Source organism: Schistocerca americana, chromosome 9 (genome assembly GCF_021461395.2).
Source record: "Schistocerca americana isolate TAMUIC-IGC-003095 chromosome 9, iqSchAmer2.1, whole genome shotgun sequence".
NCBI classification, from domain to species: Eukaryota; Metazoa; Arthropoda; class Insecta; order Orthoptera; family Acrididae; genus Schistocerca; species Schistocerca americana.
In genome coordinates, this window is record NC_060127.1 from 60,445,378 (window position 1) to 60,465,895 (window position 20,518).

At 39.4% G+C, this 20,518-nt stretch overlaps 1 protein-coding gene across 6 annotated transcripts in view; it reads left to right on the plus strand.

The window, feature by feature from the left end:
- The window catches only part of LOC124551072 (zinc finger protein 271-like), a 114,736-nt gene extending 95,684 nt beyond the window's left edge, over positions 1 to 19,052 (plus strand). For 3 of the 6 annotated variants that reach the window (XR_006967767.1, XR_006967766.1, XM_047125964.1), the window contains one exon: positions 2,886 to 6,080. Coding sequence is in view for 4 of the 6 variants with exons in the window: in XM_047125964.1 (XP_046981920.1) it covers positions 2,886 to 2,889 (4 nt within the window). In the remaining 2 variants the exon portion in view is untranslated. Of the gene's footprint in view, positions 1 to 2,885; positions 6,081 to 17,966 lie in introns of those variants that run through there. The other 3 variants (XM_047125962.1, XM_047125961.1, XM_047125959.1) reach the window with 1 other exon arrangement.
- Positions 19,053 to 20,518: the final 1,466 nt, after the last annotated feature.

Genomic DNA, 20,518 nt, shown 5'->3' on the forward strand with positions numbered 1-20,518 from the left:
CCAACCTCTTCATCTCAGAGTAGCACTTGGAACCAATGTCCTCAATTATTTGCTGCATGTATTCCATTCTCTGTCTTCCTCTACAGTTTTTGCCCTCTACAACTTCCTCTAGTACTATGGAAGTCATTCACTGATGTCTTCATAGGTGTCCTATCAGCCTATCCCTTCTCATTGTCAGTGTTTTCCACATATTCCTTTCGTCCCTAGGCTTCTGCTACTTCTCATTACTTTCATCTTTCTTCAATTTACTCTCAATCCATATTCTGTAATCATTAGACTGTTCATTCCATTCAGCAAATAATGTAATTCTTTTTTACTTTCACTAAGGATAGCAATATCACTAGTGAATTGTATCAGTGATATCCTTTCACCTTGAATTTTAATTCCACCTCTGAACTTTTCTTTTATTTCCATCATTGCTTCTTCAATGTATATATTGAACAATAGGGGCAAAAGGCTACAGCCCTATCTTACAACCTTTTTAATACGAGCCCTTCCTGTTTGGTTGTCCACTTTTATTATTCCCTCTTGGGACTTGTACGTATTGTATGTTACCCATCTCTCACTATATCTTACCCCTACTTTTCTCAGAATTTTGGACATCTTTCACCATTTTATAGTGTTGAACACTTTTCCAGGTCGACAAATCCTATGAATGTGTGTTGATTTTACTTTAGTGATGCTTCTGTTATAAGTCACAAGGTCAGAATTGCCTCTCTGGTGATCGTCATCTAACACATCCGCAATTTTATTTTCCATTCTTCTGTATATTGTTCTTGTTAGGAACTTGGATGCATGAACTGTTAAGCTGATTGTCTGATAAAAGGCTATTTTCCTATGTTAAAAATATGGCTCGGATTGTTGTTATTCAGAGTGACTATAAGATTCAAGTTGCTTTTACGGTCTATATTCTTACAAAATATATCTAATTTTTTTGTAATCCAAGCTTAAAAAATCATTAAATATAAAGATTATGCCACATGATAGAAAATGCTCTTTTATTGGCTGGTGCTCTGGTGACATCACAAACTACGAGTAAGCTGAAGGTATGGAGTGTTACAGGAGTGTTAGCCATAGTTACTAGCTTTTTACATACTTTTTCTGCAAATAATTTAGCTATTTAGTGCTGGAAAATGCCTTTACAACTTTTAAGTAACAATGCAAAGGAATTTTGTGAGTGCTGATAGTGGAAACCCTACAAAAATTGGTATGTTTATGCTCTACTAATTACAGCGGAAATATGTACAGGGATGGATATTGTTGTTTTCCCTGCACCCTGCAAAATCCTTACATCCACTCAAAATCAAGGAATTGAAGAACTTTTGCAAATGGATCTGTATCTTATATCTAAATTGTCAACTATCAGTCATGAAATACGACCCAAAACACAATAAAATTTTTCTTGGCAAATTGTAGTGCTGATTTCTGCTATACAAGATACTCAGCAGAGACAGAAATGGAGCATGGGCGCTGTGGCGCAACAGATAGTGCATGTAACTACAGATAAGGGGAACGTAGGTTCCAATCCTGCAAGGGTCTTAAATTTTTAAAAGTTTACATGTAATATGAAAAGAGCATTAGCAAGAACTTGAACTCATTGTAGCAGTTGTTTCCGTGGTGGGATGTATTGTATATAGCTTTACATTAATCTTAGTCTGTGAAATGGACAGATGAGGATTGTGCAACATGCAGGTAACACAAAGGAAAGGGCTGTGCTGTTTGTGAGTGTAAACTCGGTGCAGTGAAGTTTTGTAATTGTGATTTAGTTTTCATATGAAAGTACTGTCACTTTGTTTTATAAATAAATTAAAATATTGTTGCTATGTAGTTTTGAGCTGGGAACTTCTAGATATCATCTTTTAATTTCCAACAGTCCACCACATTACCAACTGAGCTACCAATAGTATTAAAGAAATGGATATCGTGATAATTTTTAATAAGAGTTTAATTTCATCTACTGACACCATCCTTCTGTGTAATTAATGTTAACTTTAGAGCACAAGACATTTTTAACTAAGTAAGAGAACTAGAGCATCAACGTTGTGGCATTTTGCCAGTACAGTGCAACCAATTTTTATGCACCTTCTCATTCTCTGAAATACTCGGAAACAATTTTTCAAGAGTTTTTATGGGTGTATTTGTACAGCGTGGTACTACATGCCATTTGTAATCCGTTTTTTGAAATGTAAATTCCAAAACAAGACACCACAGTGAATTACCTTTACGACAGTAGAAGCAGCGAGCTAGCCGGTGATGTCACAGATATCACATGACTCGAAAGGAGCATTTTAGTGGGCTTTCAAATTATTTTAATTTCATTTCCATTTTTATAAAAGAATACTGAAATTCCAGAAGGAAAAAAAACATGTTCCAAGCATAAAATGGCATAATTAACCATTTAAGATGATTTCCTAAAACAGCCAAATACCCTATTCTTGCACTTTTCAGCTCTTCCAGTCTTCAGAAGTGTGTGGGTGCTATTTTTCCGAAAGTCAGATGGTACGTCACCAGACTCGTGCATGTACACACTAAAGTGAATAGTCGATTTGTTGCCATTAAGTCCTCCAAAGCTCTCTTAAAATCTGATTCTAATACTGGATCCCCTATCTCTTCTAAATGAATTCCTGTTTATTCTTCTATCACATCAGACTAGTCTTCCCCCTCGTAGAGGGCTTCAGTGTACTCTTTCGACCTATCTGCTCTCTCCTCTGTATTTGACAGTGGAATCCCGGTTGCACTCTTAATGTTACCAAAACAGTGTTTGATACCAAAGAATTTGATCTTGCATGCTTTCCATGTAGTTGAAAATACTTCTAGGTATTTCGAATTATGCAAGTTTTTCAATAAATTTAATGATTTATACATTGTTTTGATGTTATCCACAGATGAGGAGCAGAGATCAACAGCATAATTGAAGAGCTTGAGATGGAAGAGGAGATGGTAAGTGCATTACAGTGTTCATAAGCAGAGATGTTTGAGTTGCAGATGGAACTTGAATGGTCAGATTGGTACAGTGAATGTGTGTGTGATATTCCACACACACACCATCACCCTTGTAATTGACTGTCCACGGTGTTAGTTTGAAATTCATGTGTAAAATCTTCGCTGTCCTCCACCAGCACAATTGACAACTGACGATGCACTGCATTCTTCCAGCTATCACCATCAGCACTCTGCTCTATCTGTGAAGTGATCCCAGTCCCTGTGCTCTTGACCACTTCACAAGGTGCTTAGGGAATGTTCTATGATAGTGGAATGACCACAGTTCATTACATGTGCTAGTTCTTGAGTACCCCGACACGTATGACCGTAGATTAATGCGTTAAAACAATCTTCGTCAAAACTTAACGAGCCAGTAATGCTGAAATGAGAATCCATTTTCTTACCATTCACTGTCCAGTGGCATTATCAGCATACACAGCACAAAATGTTACTCAGCTGCTGTAAGTTCTCTATTGATTTGCTTTATATTAGACTGTGATGAAAGGTCTAAAAAAATTTCGAGGACGAAACACAGAGCTTCACGTACTAATAAGGAGTAGTATCAATTGTGTTTGACATTCGATCAAATGATTCAATGGACCTGATTTTGACAAATTAAATTTCCCTTATGACAGTGTAGTGTGAATGCCATTTAATCTTTAAAGTAACCTTGGATGCAAAATTATATGCATTACAGGATCTGCACTGTAAATTCATCAAACAGCAGTTATAACCCACAAATTATTTGTAATTAGTTGAGGTGATCATTTAAATTTATCTTTCATTGCAGCAATAGAATTATTATTAACAGCATCCACATTATTGCTGTTACTTTGTCTACACAAAAGTTGTGCATCTTTAGGTCTTTGTCTTTCAGTCCACCTTGTTAGTGTTCTTCTTCAAGGCATAACCTAAAACAGGTATAGTTTCTGAATAATAAGGGAAGTCATGGCTATTCAGAGTACATGAATTGAAAATTGGGAAATTACTTCAAATTTAATGGTAAAGGAGGTAAATGAGCACAAAGTTACTTGTTGCAGGGTGTCGATGATCGAACCTGGGACTCCAGATGGCCGAGCATGAAGCTGGCACCCCCATGCCGTTTCTCATCAGGAGGTTGAGCAAGTTCAGTAGCGTCAAGGGGCAGTGCAGAGTGATACAGCGGTATTCGGCAGCATTGCTTTATTCACATAATTTACAGTACTTCGATGGGAGCAGCGTAGTGCTGTCATGCCGCCCGCAGCGTTGTCCCATGAGTCCAGCCGGCTCAGCAACTCCTGGTATGCTGATGCTGCTGCTCCGTCATCAAAGTCGCTCATCTAGGAGTCAGCAATTCTCTGCCCGGTCGCCGCCCGCTGAGGCATCGCATCCTGCGCCACGTAGGTGCCTGCGATTCCGGAGACTGTTACAGTCCCTGGTTCCCACCACCCTCCGCCTCGTTTAGCCTGTTCCGTCTGACCAGGCGATGAAGGTGGATGTGCTGGTCACTCAAGGCCCTCAGGCCGCCCCTGCTCCCAGGACAGGACCGGACTCGAACCCGCGCCCTCCTGGACGCCGTGCCGCAACTTGCCACTAGTGGTGCTTGCCGGATGGCAACACCCACTGCCGTCTCCGGTGCTGCCGCAGTGCTGCCATGCCTCCTGCAGCGTACGCCTCGCCCAGACTCTGGTACGCCAGGTGGGAAGCAAACGTGGCCCGTCCTGGACCCGCTGCAGACCACTGTCACTGCCCTCCTTCAGGCAGACCTTGTAATCTCCAAGTACCCAGCTGCCATTCTGTCCCGTCCCGCTCTAGCTCCAACCCGTCATTGTTATCCTTCAAAGCATAGTCTAAAACAACCTTGGTTTCCATGTAATAAGGGAAGATGGAAGTCACAGATATTCAAAATGAAGAAATGAAAATTAGAAACTTACTTTAAATTTTCTTGTAACGGAAGTAAATGTGCTCAAGGTTACTCCTACAGAAAAGCAATAGAAATCACAACAGCAGCATAAAACATTACTTACAGACTTCTTTACGATGATATTTTGATTTCCAGTGCTGAAACTTCATCAGCCTAACAGATGTTGCACTGTAAATGCCCTGTATGTATGTCCCAAGGTTTCGATTTCACTAAATGTTGTTACGTTCATGTGTCATTTCAACCACAGCACCTGATCAGTGTTGGTACCAATATTAGCGAAGTGAGATATAGGAATGTCCAGTTTTCATGTAGTGGTGATTCTAATGCATCATAGAGAAGATATTATCAGTTATGAATATGAATGCATATACTTCCTTTTATGACTCGTAACAGCTACATACCCACACAATTTTTTTCTTTGTGCATGTCAATGGCAAAGTATGTTTAAAATTCTATAAGGTCATTGGCTCCCTTGTGTAATTAATATTAAAAATCTGCACTTCAGTGTTCAGTTTCATGTATTAATATTATGATAGCCATCTAATGACTTACGGAGCCTTGATTCAATCATTTAAATGTGTTTGGATAGTTAAACTAATACTATCATTATTGTCCCTAAATAAAAAACATTCTGTATGTCTTCCCTACACATCTTATTGGCAATAAATTCAATCAAGTTATACATTGTTATTTCAATGTATGTCAACAGTACTTGATTCCTAAATAAATCTAACAGTTATGTTAGTTCACTTGTGGCTGCAGGCAATACTTTACGCTGCTGGATCTGTCATGTAAATTTTTCATGGAGATAGATAACCTTACGTGCAGTGTTATGCTTACTAATGGCATACCCAAGTTACTTTCATTTTGGTTGAGCACTCGATGTCCTGCACCAAGTTCCTGGCTTGGTGATGTACTTAATGCCTTTCAGATGTGTATTAATCGCTCTTTCTTCTCATTAACATCCATGCTGTATTTCACTCAAGCAATGTCCCCTGTTTGTGCATACGCCTTGCTTTATACCACTTACATGCAGTATTTGTTAGTGCTCTTTGCAGTTATGAGTACCATTCAGATTTATCATAAAAGTTATATTGTCTAACACTCTATGACCAATTATCTGTGGTGGTATTTGCTCATACACAGAAAAGTCGTGGTGGATTTCACTACATAGCTGTGTGTGTGTGTGTGTGTGTGTGTGTGAGAGAGAGAGAGAGAGAGAGAGAGAGAGAGAGAGAGAGAGAACTAATTTCATTTTTATTATTTTTCAGAAGCGTTACCAGATAGGCCGGTATCACTGTCGCCGCCACCACAGGAACCACCAAGGTGGTACTTAGTGCCTGAGGATGAGGAGAATAATGTACAATGTTTGTGTGAAGTTGTAAAAATAGATTAAAAGGACAATATTTTTATAGAAAAACCTTTTCTTTTTTTGTGACCTCTCTCTCGCATACCTAACGTCCTCTACAACATTAGTCTGATACCACAATGTACACCACTGCAAACCATGTGTGTTTGATCCTTTAGAAATACATCATGTAATGGATCACGAGCTGTTAATTTCATCATAGCAACAGCAAGCACAGTAAGTAACTAACACTGCTGCTGCCGACAACGGGAATCCCTAGACAGAATGTGTCTTACTTAGCTGCCAAGTGCCTTCAATATTTGTGTCACTTTGCTGTACGGCTTCTCCCAATCTATTTGAATGATTCCCACCTTCGTACCTTACTATATGTTCTCAATTTGCACTATAACTTTGATGCCACTCTCAGCTGCTATACCGACATTAACATGCATACTTTGTATTTGGATTGTAATAGAGTTTTTTACAGAGAGCTGGTTCACTTCACCAACTGACCTGTATTGTAATCAGAGAGAGAATATAATCACATATTTGCCATCTCAAAATTATGCCAAAGTATTGCAACCATCAGATCCCATTTCAAAGGACTTGTCCGTCCGTCATTCAATTTGAAGACGTTCGGTGGTTCTTCAGCGTACGTTATAGCACCATCCTTACTCTGAATAGTTCACTCCTCCACTTTCACTAGGAGTGCAGTGCCATGTGTTGTAATGAGACAGTCAGACCGGTATAGTGAATGCCCATGCTTGTTTCAGTCGAAGTTAGTAAACAGTGCTTTAGCACTTTTCAATACATTTCAGATATCCATCAACCCACACACACACATTGATCATTAATCATGTAATTCACTATTGTTTGATTATTGCTCCCTGATTGTAAAATTCATGTGATCTGAATGCCAGTTATGTTGCTCTGGTTGGGAGTTAGTTTCTGTGGTATAGTAGTTAAGGCACTTGACTGGGAATACAGTACATGTTTCGTTTGGTGTCTGTATCATATAGTGCCAGACCCTTGTGTTTTACAACACTAGAAAGGTCTTGGTGGAATACTAGACATCCATTACCCTGTCACTGTGAAAGATGAGGTTAGTTGTACAGGTCACCACCTTCAGACAGCTGTTTGGAAATGGTCCACAATGCAGCGAACTGATCCAGTTTCCATTTGTTGCAATGTCTTCCATATTTTTGTCAATAAGAAAAATCACCTCTGTGTTTTGTTTCTATCGTCCTGCGTGTTGTGGGACCAGCGTAGCTGACACCATGCAAGGTACAGCTTGAGCCGATGGATTGAAACGTGTTAATGTCAGTGTAGCACCTGACAGAGGTCTCTAAGTCATAGTAGAAAAACAGAATTTATGGCATTGTACAAAGCTGTAGTCATACACTGCTTGGAGGTGTTACAGCTGAAAAACAATGTATTAAACTGCTTGTGAAAGAACAACACAGGAGCTCTCTGTTGTGATTGATAGTCTGTTGGATATGGTCTTCCTCCAGCACAGGCGGCAAAACTTTACTCAGGTCTGTGCAAACAAATTAGATCCACTGGTCACCTGCTCCAATGGAGCCATACATGTATACGTAACATGCTCAATGTCAACACACATATGGTACTTATTTTCGACATATCGGAATAGAGAAACCTGGTAAAGTCTTACAGTAGGTTCCATTACAAGGAGAGTTATGAGTGGTTTAAGTTTGGATGCAAGTAATTCATAGTTCTTTGCCTCTTCTCGATGTTACAAATAATGGTGAGGAGTGCTCTCGAATGTAATAAATGACTGTATAGATGCTAATCTGTATCCGTATTTCATATGTCTGAAATGAGTGTAATGCTCTCATGCGTGACAATTTGTAATTTGAAAATGTCGAATGCTCTCAAACTGCATCAATTTTGCTTGTAAAACTAATCAGCTGTATCTATTTTCATGGAATCACGAAAGCTTTTATCATCATCATCTTGATTGTGTGTTTAAAATAGATGTTATTTCCTACTTCATTACCTCTAATGATAAAGTAGACATCACTTGAATTATAGCTCATTATGGAACCTAGAAATGATAGTGTTATTCCTGACATGTTAGTAAATTATGTGAAATAGGCTGTTCTGAAATGACCAAATTGCTTACAAAACTACAACACAGGAATCTGCTGCTATTGCTAATGATTTTTTGCCTGATGGCAGAAACTTTATACACAGCTCGCAGATGCGAGTTATGGACCAAAGTATCAGACTTCATCACGCATACAGTATTTGTTTATGATGTATCAGAGGAATCTTGTACGGTTCTCTGTTAGGTGACTTTAGGAGGTTCTAGTACAAGACAGAATCTCATGATTTGTTTCATAAACACCAGTGCGATATAGCATCACATTGGTAAAACAGGGCCTGTCATAGTGTACAAAACATTGTCCTCTTGAATTATAGCTTGTAGTTGTTGAATGTAAAAATCATTGTATTTTTTCCGAGATGCAAATGGTGTGAAAAGGCTGCATTCTGCAATGTTATTTCACATGTCTAAAATCCTTGTAATTCACACATGCATGACAATTTACTTACAGCCGCTGGGTTGAACTTCAGGGATGCCACCAGGTAAGGCGGGAGGTTGCGATAACATATGCGCCGCACAGAAGTAATAGCACTGGACATTTGAAAAAGCCTGTATACCCACCTACAGTGAGGAGAGGGAGGGATGAGTGGCTTTAAGCTCGATAGTTCATGACCGCACATCGAGGAGAACATATGTGTAGTTGTCACCCCTCCCTCCTGGTGCAATCTTTTGGTGCGATGAATGTCCCTAGTTCCCAGTACATCTTGCACTATGACCTGTTGATTACGAGTGTTGGTTTTTTCATGACTATTTGAATTTTTGATTAGAATAGTGAACCATTTTCCATCAGTTGTGATAGCATGACTGTCGAGCAATGCAGTGGGAGGCACCTGTAGCGAACTCTGACATCAAACTGCGATAGATACAGTCCTCGACCGTATGCTTACAGGTGAGTGAGTTGAATGTATTTTTCGGCAAAAAATAAAGATAGTACTTTCCACTGCAGCCTTTTTCCCCACCAGCTTGTAGGTGAAGGGTAGAGTTTTAGTACGTCTGCAACTAGTTTCGAGTGCTATTGTGAAATTTTCTTTTCCTAGCAGGATAACACCAGTTGTAAGTCATCAATTTTTGAGTTGAATTGTGCCCGCATCTCGTGGTCGTGCGGTAGCGTTCTCGCTTCCCACGCCCGGGTTCCCGGGTTCGATTCCCGGCGGGGTCAGGGATTTTCTCTGCCTCGTGATGGCTGGGTGTTGTGTGCTGTCCTTAGGTTAGTTAGGTTTAAGTAGTTCTAAGTTCTCGGGGACTGATGACCTAAGATGTTAAGTCCCATAGTGCTCAGAGCCATTTTTTTTTTAGTTGAATTGTGATTTTGGCAGTCCTTGATTAGCACTGTGCATATAGTTGTGTAATTAGGACTGATCTTTATGATAAATTATGTAGTTAAGACTAATCTTTACCCAACCAAAATAAATAAAGTACACCAACCTAAACTTTCTCTCCTCCATCTGGACAGTTTCCACGTGTTGCAGGATGTACGTGGACTTTCCATTCTGAAGTACCGCCATTTTTAATTTCCTGTCAGTTCCTGGGTTGGGGGAAAGGGAGGGGGGGGGGGGTGGATGGGGTGGGACGTCAGTACAGCCCTAGGGCAATAAAATTCCCGCCAAAATTCGAAATTCCCAACAAAATTTGTAATTTCCACCAGTGGGGGGGAGGGGGGGGGGGGGCAGCAGACGATGATGCATGTGCCAGCTGTGGAAAACACATGACATCATGAGGGGGTGGCAATTGATTAATCAGTTTAATTAATTTGCAATTCAGTTTGACGCCAAGTATTTCCTCAGGCACCATCATGCCACTACTGACACATGCTCTTTCAAGACATCACCAAGTATGTAACGACAGTACCAAAAAACGTGGCAGGAGAATTAAGTGCAATCTCTAAATGGCAAATAGTTGTTAAACGAAATTACAGATGTGAGTGATGAGTTACACAACCCACTGTACAGCACACTTTTTTGTCATACAGATATAAAAGTGATCTTACTCTGTGCTCAGTTTTGTTTGACACAGCACATGTATTTTCTTGTGGTGGAGGTTGAATGAACAATGATACTTTTTTTTTTTTTTTTACGTTGCATGATATTTGTATGGTTTTTGTCTGAAGCATGAGCTATAACATGAAACTTATTCCACATATATACTCCTTCTTTAATGGAACACATTTGCAATTGTGTACTTTGCATAAATTAATTTTCGTCTAACACCTTTCACAGTCTTCCAAAATGCAGCTTTGTTTAAAGGCCATCATGTCCCGACAGTCGGTCATTTCACCCTGTCATTGCTACTTTACAGCAGCAATATGTGTCCCCGTCTTCCATACTAGAATAACAATAAATCATGAGTAGCCTTGCACTCCATCATACTTCAATAAGATAGAGGTCATCCATTATGAAGTGACTGCGGCACTACAGTGTTCACAGTCGTCAAACTTGCGGAACTACTGTGGGGACAAAGGAATCCCTTCAGCACTGATGTAACAGCCAGAACATTAGACTCACACTCGCCACATTTTTGGTATCATTTGCATGTACTGCACCAAAGTGTCAGGTAGCCATAATCCTGTAATAGGGATGGTGATTTTTTTTTATGTTTCTGGTTGGTAGTAGTATAATTATTACTACAAAAATGTATAAAAATACATTTGTATTAAAAGAAAATTGCATTTGTTTGACATTATAATTAAAAATTAACTCAATATGGTTTTACCCAGATTCAAGAGCTCCAGCAAAAGCAAATTATTATTATTATTATTATTATTTTATTTTTTTTTTTTTTTCCCTGGGTTGGACTTAATTCAGTGGTCGTCAAAACTGCAGCCCTCCGACCGCGTGCGGACATAATCAAATATATGTGTGGTGTACTGTTGTCAGCCGTATTTTATAACATTGCACGTAGCAGGAACCACCCAAATCCAGAAACATCAGTTATTGCTAAGGGCTTCTTAAGAGAGTAGTTTTTGTGCTCAGTAACAAGCAAAAATATCTAGAGTAATATGTTAAAATTTGCTGTATTTCAATTGACAGTGATGGATTCAGCCATGAGATAAATAAATTTGGCCTATTACATCAGGGTCAAAGGAATAAGCAGCTTGACCACTGCCAGGTTAGAGGATGTGGGAGGTGGTGGTTTCCCCCCCCCCCCCCCCCCCCCCCCCTCTCTCTCTCTCTCTCTCTCTCTCTCTCTCTCTCTCTCTCTCTCTCTCTCTCTCTCTCCCTCCCCCCCAGTACTCAGAACGCACAGGCTTGTGCGACTTATACCAATCAGCTGGTATGGTATGAATTTTGACGTGGAAATAAAATGGATTTGTGAATGCACATTATGGTTGTCTTCTTCAAATGCAGTACTTGTTTGTAGCAAGGAATTTGAATTAGTTAAAGCTGTTGTAATGCAATGCAACTGACATTTAAAACATTATCAAGCTTTTGTGAAGATGTCACATTTAAATAAGAGTACAAAGAAGTCCTATAATAAATCAAAATCATTCATTCACATACACAGTGAAATCGACAACATTTCATCTCGCAACTATAGTGTCACAACTGTCAGATCGCTGAGGCTGACAGCAATCCCAAACAAGACCACAGTCTACATGATGAGCTCTGAATAGTGCCAACGTTTAATGATCAGTACTTATGGGCTGATGCCAACTTATCATGGCCATAGTATAGCTAATTTCATTATGCCCATCTCGTAATGGATAATAGGACAACAGACGAAAATTAATTTATGCAAAGTACACAATTGCAAATGTGTTCCATTAAAGGAGGAGTATATATATGTGGGATAAGTTTCATGCTATAGATCATGCAGCAGCAACAGAAACAATAACAATACTAGTTGGTGTTTCTATTAGTTTTGTTCAATTGCAACCAGTTTAGGGGATAAAATCCACCATCTTCAGACCCCCTCCTGCAACATAAGGTGATGACTGTTTCAATAGGCATCGTCACCATGTAATTGTGTAGCTTATCGCTCACTTCTGTAATTTATTTTAAGAATAAATCACCATCTAGAGCTTGCACTTCATCGGCCTGTCATGTTTTCTCGTACTGCCATTACATACTCGGTAATGCCTCAAAAGTGTGTATACGTCAACATAATTGATACATTCTCTGAACAGATAGGAGCACTTTTCATTCTGGTTTAATATCTATCATAGCACAAAAAAGGTGAATATGTCCTGGGCAGATTTAGCAATGTGAAAAAGGATTTAAATCAAAACATCTTGACATATTCATGCTTTTTTACTTGTCAGTATTAGTACACATGTAATATAGTGCATTGTGTCAAGTAAGGTACCATGATACATGATGTCATGTCATATATAGCATCATGTCATCCAACATGGCATTTGTCACGTCACACAGTATGACACAATATATCATTAAAGTCTATGGTGCATGCCTCCACAATGTGGGATACTTCGTATTGTAAATGCATCCCACTATCTAGATGCAAATAAATTTGTGTCTGTTTGATGCAACCACAACAGATGGGGGTTATTGAGAAGCAGACAAACCTGTGATTTCTGAATATGGGTAGCAGCGTTTTCAGTAGTTCAGGGCAACAGTCTGGATGATGGAGTGATCTGGCCATCAATCAAAACTGCATTGCCGTGCCGGTACTGCAAATGGCTGATAGCAAGGAGAAACACTACAACCCCCTGTGTACTGCTCCTGTAGGGATCATGAGGGCATGATTACATTAATTACAGCCAGTACGGAGGCATTTAAAAAATCATTCTTCACTTGCGCCATACATTAATGGAACGGTGAGAAATCCTAATAACTGGTGTACTATGGGGCTTACCCCCTGCCATGCAGTTCACAGTGATTTGCAGAGTATAGAGGTAGATGTAAATGTAGATGTAGAAGTTCACAGCAGCTGGTAGCCCATGTATTTACAAAAGGCAGTTAATTTCGTTATAATAGAGAAGAAGATAAGAACTCATCTGCTAATGCTGAATATTATGTCTTCACCAAGTTTTTCGTACAACCCATGTTCAGAAAGCAAGTAGAAGACCTACATTAATATTTAATTAATGATTAAGTATTGGAGAGACACATTTACATCTATTACCAAGACAAACCTGCTTCACTCAGTAGTCAGCTATGGTTCTAGCATGTAGACTCAGACTCAACTTCATGAGACCTTTCTTGGCCATCAGAATTACAGAGAAATGTCATTTTTACTTGTCCATAGATACTCGGGAAACCACCGTGATGTGCATAGCAAAAGGAACTTAGCATGGTACAAAATGTTTGGGTTTCCTCTGGTTCCAAATTTGCCAAGGTTGGGGCTTTGAACCTAAGAATTACATAGCAATCCTCGAATTATTGTTAAATATGGAGAGATTTTGAATAAACGAGATTGGAACTAGGTCAGAAAATTAAAAATAATAAAGGACAATTGTTGTTTCAGAAATTTATAAATGCTCTTGTTCAATTTACCACAAATTTTTACATGATGCTCCAATAAACATTCGGATAGACATAGGCTGTATACTTAAGATGCGTACTAATGTATAATGGGGAACATTGTTAGCAGAAATGTCGAAAAGCTCTTGACCAGTATACTTAAAATTTTTACACAATACTCTAATAAACATGCAGATGAACTTACAGTGTAATATATTAGATTTTGTAAACAATAATGTAGAAGTTTCCTGTTAAAACCAACTGTGAGGCAGAAATAGTTGTGCTGTGCTATGAACATGTGTGGTTTCGTTTTATTTTTTGCAGTTAGTTTTAACTACCATAGCTTAAACTGAATCTATAAACCACATGGAATCATTGATGTATGGGTTATGAGAGAGACTTCTCCAGCTACTGGATCAGTTACGGTAAGGGGCGACCAAAAAGTTTCTGTTCGAAGGTCGTACAGTTGAGAATCGGTATGCCAATCGGGCAAATTTGCCATGAGGAGTGACGCAATTATCGTGCTGACACACCATGTTTAAAATACCCGTTTGGTAAAATACTATTTCATGCTGCATGAGGAAATTCGTAACTGCCTCTGCACATACACGTCTCATAGGAATCGTCAAACCTTAAAAGGCCATTTTTAGAAAACCAAAGGCTTAATAATAGCATGGGAAAAGATTTTCGCCAAACACACTGCCCCATTCTCATTCTTCATTCTCCGACGGATGTCTACCGATGTTTGCCCTTCAGCTGTCAAGAAAAGAATAACAGTTTGTTGGTCATGTCTGGGCTTGTTTGCTAATAACATCGCCACTGTTCCTGTTTCCACGTTTACCACATGCACGATGGAAAGACTTTGAGTGACACATTAATCCCATGCCTACATCTCTGTGCTTATACAAGATGAACATTAATAAAACTGATACTGCAAGGACGGGGTCCTGACTGGAAATAGAGGAAAAAAGTTCCTACCAACGTGTCTCCAGAAATGCGCCATTGACACAACAGATAGTGCTGACAATTGAAAGTTCTTCTGACCATGTGCCGTGTGTTCCTTTTGTGTTGCTGGCTGATGGAAGTCCATATTTGGCAATTGCGAATAAATTTCATGTGTTTCATAACAGCTGTAGCCGTCACAGTGCCTGTAATTCATAATAATACAGCCACTGCAATACCACATTTATCCACCGATGCAAGTTTACTTTCAAGTAATATGTCTCGCCTTTACGGGAATATACATAATGGATGCACGAGTACAGGTTGTAGAGTCATTGTTGATTACATAAGAACGGTGAGTCGTGCTCGGATAGCCTAATGGTAAGGTGGCTGCTTGCGATAACCAGGAAATCTGCGTTCGAGCCCTGGTCCGGCACAAATTTTCATTTTCGTTATTCCATTATACAGCTAATGGTTGTCCGTATTTGCAACTGCGAATACATTTCATATAAGGCCACTGTAGTTGTTGATTTTCTTCAAGTTGAGTACTAGCACGAATTTTCGACTAATTTCTAGATTGAACTTTTTCTAACCACTCATTGTCATTTAAATACATTTTTCCAGGCATCTGCAAGGCTTGCAAATAAGTGACTTGGGGAGTATTGATGATGATGTAGTTCACACAGTATGATTAGAATTTTGCACTCCCTATCAGTTAACGTTTTACATGTACATGAGTAATGATTTTTTTCCTTCTGATGTTTCACTTTGCAGTAATCCAACAAACACTAAATAATCCAAATTTTCTCTCTCTCTCTCTCTCTCTCTCTCTCTCTCTCACACACACACACACACACACACACACACACACACTCTCTCTCTCTCTCTCTCTCTCTCTCTCTCTCTCTCTCCCTCTCCCCCTCCCTCCCTTTCTGTTGTGTCTTGAAAAAAGCCTAAGGATTATTTTAATTCAAGGCAGTGTGCTACTAATTTATAGCATAGTTTAGAAGACCTCTTGTGACCAAGTATTCATTAATACGGGGGTGTTCAAAAAGTCTCTCCGCAGCCATATGCCGAAGTGAAAATACCGAAATGAAACTCAGTGAAATACAAATTTTTAATTTATTGAATATTCATTTTTACTTACAAATTTTCACATTAAATGTTGAAAGTGTCCCCCCTGTTGTTGAATAAACAGTTCAATTTGTCTAATCATTTTTCCAAACACAAGCTAGCCGTAACATTTCTTCTGTAACAGAAGCAGTGAAAGTGGATATTGCAGTTTTCAATTCATGGATGGATTTTGGGGTAATTTCCAAGAATGATTGCCTATCGAAGTTGCGGGGTCCAAAGGATACATATCGAACGTGCGATCGTAAATCGATCATGCGACTGAGTTGGCGGGCGTTATGAGTATGTTTACGTTGGTCAGTTGGTCAGTACAGCAACGAAAAAAGAAGAGCGTTACAAAAATACTTGTAATTGTAAAGGAGACGACTTACCTTACTCGTCGTCGGTGTTGTCGTCATGTGAAAGTCCATTACGGTGGTTTGGATGGATAATTTGGAAGAGTCGAACCATATATTCTTCCTGATACGCGTTCGTTTTCACACAGTCCGCAATGAAATTGTAACGGTATTTCAGCATCGAAACTGTTCATACGAGGTTTTACACACTTCCCACCACCACTGTCTACACAGTCCCTTCTTTCCTCGTCCGGTAGTACTCCATATTTGCGACAAAAAGCCGAACAATTTTCTACGCTGGATAAACATGGAATTAGATTTTTCCATGTGAGAGAATCCGCCGAAGAAACGTCAAGAACGCCAGACACCCAACTCACTAACGACATACATCGTCCGGGTTTCCTTAGCAACTCATAAACAATTCGCGGAGGTATGTAATTTAGAACAACTAAGGGAATAACGGAAAACAGATAAAAATGACGATCACAAATAATTGATAACACCCACCACCTAAGCCTGATGATCGATTTACGATCGCACGTTCGATATGTATCATTTGGACCCCGCGACTTCGATTGGCAATCGTTCTTGGAAATTACCGATTTTTGACCGTTTTTATAGACAGTTGCTTTCGCTGCACCCCAGAAGAAAAAGTCAGGTGGTGGAGGCCAAAGTCCCTGTGAAATTATGCGATCACCAAAAACATCAACAAGTAGTGACATTCAAACGCAAGCTGTATGCGCGGTTGCACCATCGTGTTGAAAATAACCGTTCAGTATTTCACTTAACACAAGTTCTCCTATGCATGGGTACGGAATATCACTGCAGTATCGTTGTGCGTTTATTGTTCCGTTGAAAAAGATGGGACCCACAATCCGATGTCTAGAAATTGCAATCAAAACTCCTATTTTCACAGAATGAAGTGGTTTTCATTAATACACAATAGATTTGCAGTACTTCACATACGAGAATTTTGCTAGTTCATGTACCCGCATAAATGAAACCACGCCTCATCAGTGAAATACATTTCGTTAAGACTATCCCTTCCATTTTGTTGAACGAAATTTTTGAACCATTGACGGTAATGCAGTCTCTTGCCATGTTCAGTATTTTTCAGTTCTTGCACGACCGTCACTTTGTATGGGAAAAGTTCTAATTTTTTCCTTACAGTTGTGTGGGCCGTTCCGACACTAACATCGATTTCCTGGGCGAGTTTTCTTACTGACTTGTTCGGACTCGTGGACACTTTATCGGAAATATCGCATAGTTTATCCTCAGACAAAACGCTAGGACGACCACTTGTCGGTGCATCTGTCACTGAACCCGTACTTGGTACTTCGAAATTTGTTAATCAAATCTCGCACAGTATCATGGTGTGGGAGTGTTGTCTCCAGGAAAACCGAATTAAATGTTTGACGAACTGAAACTGTGTATTTACCGCCAGCTTTGACCACCTGTTCGACTAAAAACACACGTTCTTCAATGGTTAGTATTTTAACAGTGACAAAAACGTAACAAACGAACAAAGGAACCAAACTTAAACGTTCACGTAAACACGTCACGACACACACCAACGATACTATTGACGCTGGCTGAGATAAACGAAACAGTGGAGTGTTGGGAGAGTCCACTTGAAGGGAAGTAACCTAGGCAGGTGAACAATCACACGCCACTGCGGAGAGACATTTTGAACACCTTGTATAATTACTCACATCTGTAGTTGCATAGTTGCACTGTTACGACAGTAATTTCTAATACAGTTGTCTCCAATTTTCTACAGTGCTCTCCCTGTTGGCATGGAGAACATCAAGCATAATGATGACAGCAGCAGTTTGGTTTCCAACGTTTCTCTGGGTGCAGGAACAGGCAACAGGATACAATGCACCACCAAGGAGGATACACCCTTTGGGAATAAGAGTGATACAGTGCATGTGGGCCACAGACGTGGCATCTGCAAAAAGACATTCGCACAGTTGCAGGAAATGAAGAAGCACGCTCACTTGGAGAGGCGTGAGCTTCTGCATCTGTGTGGTATTTGTCACAAAACATTCACAATGAGTAGCAGTTTGAAGAGGCACTTCCTCTTACACACTGGTGAACGCCCTTACGTCTGTGGGATTTGCAGCAAGACATTTACACAAAGTTATCATCTGAAACTGCATTCGAGGCTACACTCTGGTGAACGTCCCTACGTCTGTAGTGTTTGCAACAAGTCATTCATACAAAATAGTGACATGAAGCGGCATTTGCTGTTGCACACTGACATACACCCATACAAGTGTGATGTTTGTCACAAGTCATTCATACAAAATAGTGAACTGACACAGCATTTGCTGTTGCACACTGATGAACGCCCATACAGATGTGTCGTTTGCAAGAAGACATTCGACCAAAATACTGAACTGAAGGAGCATTTGCGGGTACACATTGATGAATGCACATACAGTTGTGGCATATGTAACAAGACATTCATGCGAAATAGTCAGCTGAAGAGGCATTCACAGTTGCACACTAACAAAACTGCTAAATCTGTGAAGCGTGTCATAAGAGATTCAAGAGCATCAGCAAGTTGAAGGAACACTCACAGCTGCTGCACTCTGGTGGAAACCACAAAGTTGCAACATTTGTCAATAGGATTTCTGTTATTGCAGTAACCTGAGAATAGTTTCTCTCATGAGGTAATGCCCATCTTATGTATTTTCATAAAGATTCGCAATGAGTTACAGACTGTAGAAGCATTCATTTTTGCTCACATCTGCAGCTCATGGTCTAGTGGCTAGTGTTGCTGCTCTGAATCATGGAGTCGCAGGTTCAATTCCCAGCCAGGTTGGGGATTTTCTCTGCCCGGGGACTGAGTGTTTGTTTTGTCTTCATCATCATACTCATTTGTGACAGTGGTTAGAGTGGACTGTGTAAAAAGAATTGGACTGTGTACGAGCACTGATGACCACGCAGTTGAGTGCCCCACAAACCAATCATCATTGTCATTTTTGCTCACAGTACCCATCAAAACTGTCTGAAAATACATTTGCAAGTGCACATTGGTGAATACTGCTATTGATATGACTGTGCCATTGTAAGATGAAGAGCAGAATAGGCTCAATAGTGTATGTGTGATCTCACATCTTGTGAGGGTGGTATGTCTGTCTTTCCTGAACAGTCATGATGGATAGTGATAAAGTTTTCACTAACACATCTTAAAAATAAAGTTATGTAATTAATGTGGTTTTTTTTTACGTATCTTCAGTTGTGCAGTACTTTGCGCTCTTGACGAAGAAGAGTGTATCAGTATATCACAGGTACGTTTCTAGAACTTTCTAAGGCTTTTGATACTTTTGACTATAGTAGTCTACTAAATAAGCAAGAAGCTTTAGGAATAAGTGGTGTAGCATATGAGTGGTTCTGATCATACCAAGCATACCCTTGCTATGCAAAGAAACATGCATAACTCCATCTGTCTGTGACAACTCTTAATTTCAGTAACCAGTAACTCCATAATCGAAGAGAGATTTGAAAGTGCATGGATTTCTCCAATCTATCAATAACTAGGTTTCTACTATATAGTTACATATTTAGCATCTTTCTCTATCACTTTATATTATTTTTTAAGGAACCATTTTTGCTTCACCTGCAAAATTTAACAAAATGGAGTTACGTGGTTTTTATTGCCTCCATAGATATAATGTATGAAGAGGAGAGATGACACATGCCTCAAGTAAGCCTAAACTTTTAGCAAAACATTTCTCAGAACCAAAATATATTAATACGAGTTCCTCAGGATACCCTAGTAAGGCAAATTCTGTTCTTACTGGTACATCAAACTGATGTTTCATCTCGGACTGTACTGAATTAACAGGCTGTATAATAGTTAACATAGGTTACATCTACATATGTGTGATGCACACAACTAGATACAGGCATTTCTTCAGTGTCTGACCATAAAACTTTAGAAATAAACACTGCTTAATCTACACTAGATGATGGATTCGCATGATCTACAGTATTTCCTCATTTTAATTTCAAGACACAGACACTAAATAAGGGCACATAATATGATTCAGTACTACAAATTAAAGGTAGGACATTGTCGTAGCTGAAAGGAGTCTACAAGCAAATTTTCCCATCTACTTAGTACCTTGAATTAACACAGCTTACTTATCTTTCTAACAGGACCATGCAGTAGCATCCAACACATTGATCTCTTATAAGAGATAGATAAATTGTAGTATAAATCCAATATTTAATGGCCTTTCAGATCATGATGCCCAGTTGCTTACATTTACTAAAGTGGGGTCTGATTCAACTAATAACAGGAAGTGGGAAACTATACGA